Source organism: Habropoda laboriosa, unplaced genomic scaffold (genome assembly GCF_001263275.1).
Source record: "Habropoda laboriosa isolate 0110345459 unplaced genomic scaffold, ASM126327v1 scaffold430, whole genome shotgun sequence".
NCBI lineage: Eukaryota > Metazoa > Arthropoda > Insecta > Hymenoptera > Apidae > Habropoda > Habropoda laboriosa.
In genome coordinates this window covers 339,843-342,584 of record NW_017100565.1, presented here as the reverse complement: position 1 = coordinate 342,584, position 2,742 = coordinate 339,843, and the positions used below count along the sequence as shown (strand labels likewise).

The window sequence follows — 2,742 nt, the reverse complement described above, 5'->3', positions numbered from 1 at the left end:
TTCCACTCATAGTCCAGCACATCAGGCTTCTCTGGCCACTTCCATAATCGCCCGTACATTTCCATGGATGAAATAAAAATAAAAATAAATAAAAAAAAATAAAAAAAATAAATAAATATATTTCTAAAATAAATAATTAAGAAAATACATTTTAATTTTCCGGTGGTGTTTATAATATCACGCACATGGTTATTTTAAAAAAGTGGACACTGGACGGAGTCAATAATTGACCGTGGATCGGTCAATAGTTGACCATGCGGTCATCCACTAAAACGCAGTATGCTACGAAATTTAGAACTATATTTTGTACTTTTAACAAAGTTAAATGCAAAATGGATACATTATAAATCGTAAAGAAATTTAAATAACTCACGTCAGTAATTGACCACCCCGGTAAACTTCTAAAACTATTAGAATAACAAGATTCAGAATTTGACCCCCCCAATAAACTATTGCTTTTTGTGGTTAGAATAACAAAAATGTTGCATTTATCGCTTATAAAACGCTGTGAGAATTTAAAAAATAAATAATTCAGTCACGAAGAGTTCACAACGTATGGATTTGTTTACCTTAACAGAAACGTTAAGAAAATAGCAATATAGAGGCATATTACTTACCTTAATGGATTTAGACGTCCGTTGTTACTACGCATACTTCATTTCACATGTAATTGTTTTGAAATTTAATCGATAGATGTCTTGGCATGTCAGGTGCATTTTTTTCAAAAGAGAATCACTTATAAAAACCTTATTTTTTACGTTTTTCTAAAAGCTGGTCAACTACCGGTACCTTTACCTTACCTTCTGCTGATTTTACGACTACAGCACCGTTCAAACTGGCACTTAAAAAATGTCGAATGCGACTCGACATAGGAGTACCTGTGAATAAAATTGATGTCGAGTCACACTCGGCAAAGGAGCGCAAAGGGTTAATGTACATCCTTCCGAGCGAACATGTTCGCTGCTCGCAAACGAGTTCGCTGTAATCTGCTCGCAGTTCGCCGAATCGTCCACATTGCCGGCGATCATGTTCCACGAACAAATCGCGAACAATGTTCGCCGGCAGTGTAGACATTTTCTTGAGCAGTGAACTCGTCACTGAGGATACGATGCTGCTTCTGCTCGCGAACTGTTCTGGCCAGTGTGGACTCGGCATTAGATACTTTTTCATTGGAGTTATTTAAGGAAGTTAGTATTCAACTTCTATTGATCATTCCGGCGAACTTAAACCCGGCATTAAAGCATTTAAAGTAAACTTAAAGAACGCCTCTTAAAGAATTTTCGTACGTGTATGCTACTCTTTGAAGAAACGTACCGAAGCTCGCAGTCATCCTTTATAAGCAGATTTGTTCCAATGTCGTTTCGTCAGTTCGAAACACACTGAATGTAGAAAAGAGCTCGTTTCTATTTTATGACGAGTAATTTACATTGCATAAGTGATAATATAACGAATAGAGGATTTTTTTTACTAAATTAAGTCATTTGTTCTAGATCTAGTTTGGAATCAAAAGTTTGGAATCACTGAGCATTGCAATTTACACAAAAATTTCCAGAAAAAAGTCAGCGACTTTGAGAATTTTTTATCATTCGAATCAATTGATATGAGATAACTTGATTAATGTAGAATTGAGATAAACTTCAAATCTATAAAAAATTAGCAGCAGATTTAATATTGATGAAAAGTAGGAGATGATTCCAAACTTTTGGCCGGTAGTGTAAATTAATATACAGGGTGAACCATTTTGAATCATTCTATTGTTAGTAGACTGATCCAAATTTCTGTTAGGTCGCATAATATGTTTCCAAGAGACTTTTAACATGATCACAGTATGTATACTTTTCGTCAATTTTCTTCTTTACGTTTTCAACATCACTTCAGTTTTTCGTAGATAAATCTATTAATTTCCTTACGCCACGCTGAAACGATGTTCAAAACAGAGCTCACCAGTTACAACACGCTCGCGTAGATGACAAACAAAATATCTACACTTATCAACAACAAACTGAGAGCAACCTTAAAAATTTCGAAAAAGGAACAACCAAGAAAACTATACCATAATCATCCAAAGTGTCTCTTTGAACCATATTATACGACGCGTAATAACTTCAAACAATCACGTTACACGGTTCACCCTGTACATTAGTTCACAATCTAAACAATAAACTATCTCGAGAGCAACTTCACCGACACACACGCGACCTGTACCAAGAAAACCGAGCAAAAATTCCCGCGTTAAAATTCAGCACGAAAACGGCCGAGGCCAGAACGAAAGGTTGAAGAGAAAGAGCAATATTGCTCTACGCTCGTAAATATAGCTGGGGCCACGTGGACGAAGGTAAAATCTCGTGCTGTCATGTTCCCAGGATCGGCGCTCGAGGAGAAAAGGGTGACAAAGCCGGTGGTTAGGCCGAGCAAAGATGGTGGTAGAGGCCCCACTTCTTTCACTCAGGAGTTCCCCCGGGTCCCACATTACGTGGACATAAAAGGCAACCCCGGCATGGAGACCGTCTCTCTGACACATTGACACAGCCTCTGAACCACTAGCTGCTCTCGCCCCCCCTCTTCCTCCTACCTGCCATCCACGAGATTCTCGTTTTCTCTCGGCCACCGCCCGGGATCATCCGCTCCGTTCTTCGTTTCCGTTCGGCCTCCTGTCCGATTCGGTATCGCTGTTATCTGCCGATCTCCGTTTGCCCGATGCTTTTTTACCGCTCAACCACCGACCTACGTATTACGTCGTCC

The 2,742-nt window shown here is 38.9% G+C and overlaps 1 protein-coding gene across 1 annotated transcript in view; it reads right to left on the bottom strand.

Moving 5' to 3' along the window:
- The window catches only part of LOC108576622, a gene marked incomplete at its 3' end in the record, with an annotated part of 5,559 nt that extends 3,038 nt beyond the window's left edge, over positions 1-2,521 (bottom strand). The window contains 1 exon segment of the mRNA XM_017939644.1: positions 2,414-2,521. Within this exon segment, the coding sequence (XP_017795133.1) occupies positions 2,414-2,521 (108 nt within the window).
- Positions 2,522-2,742: the final 221 nt, after the last annotated feature.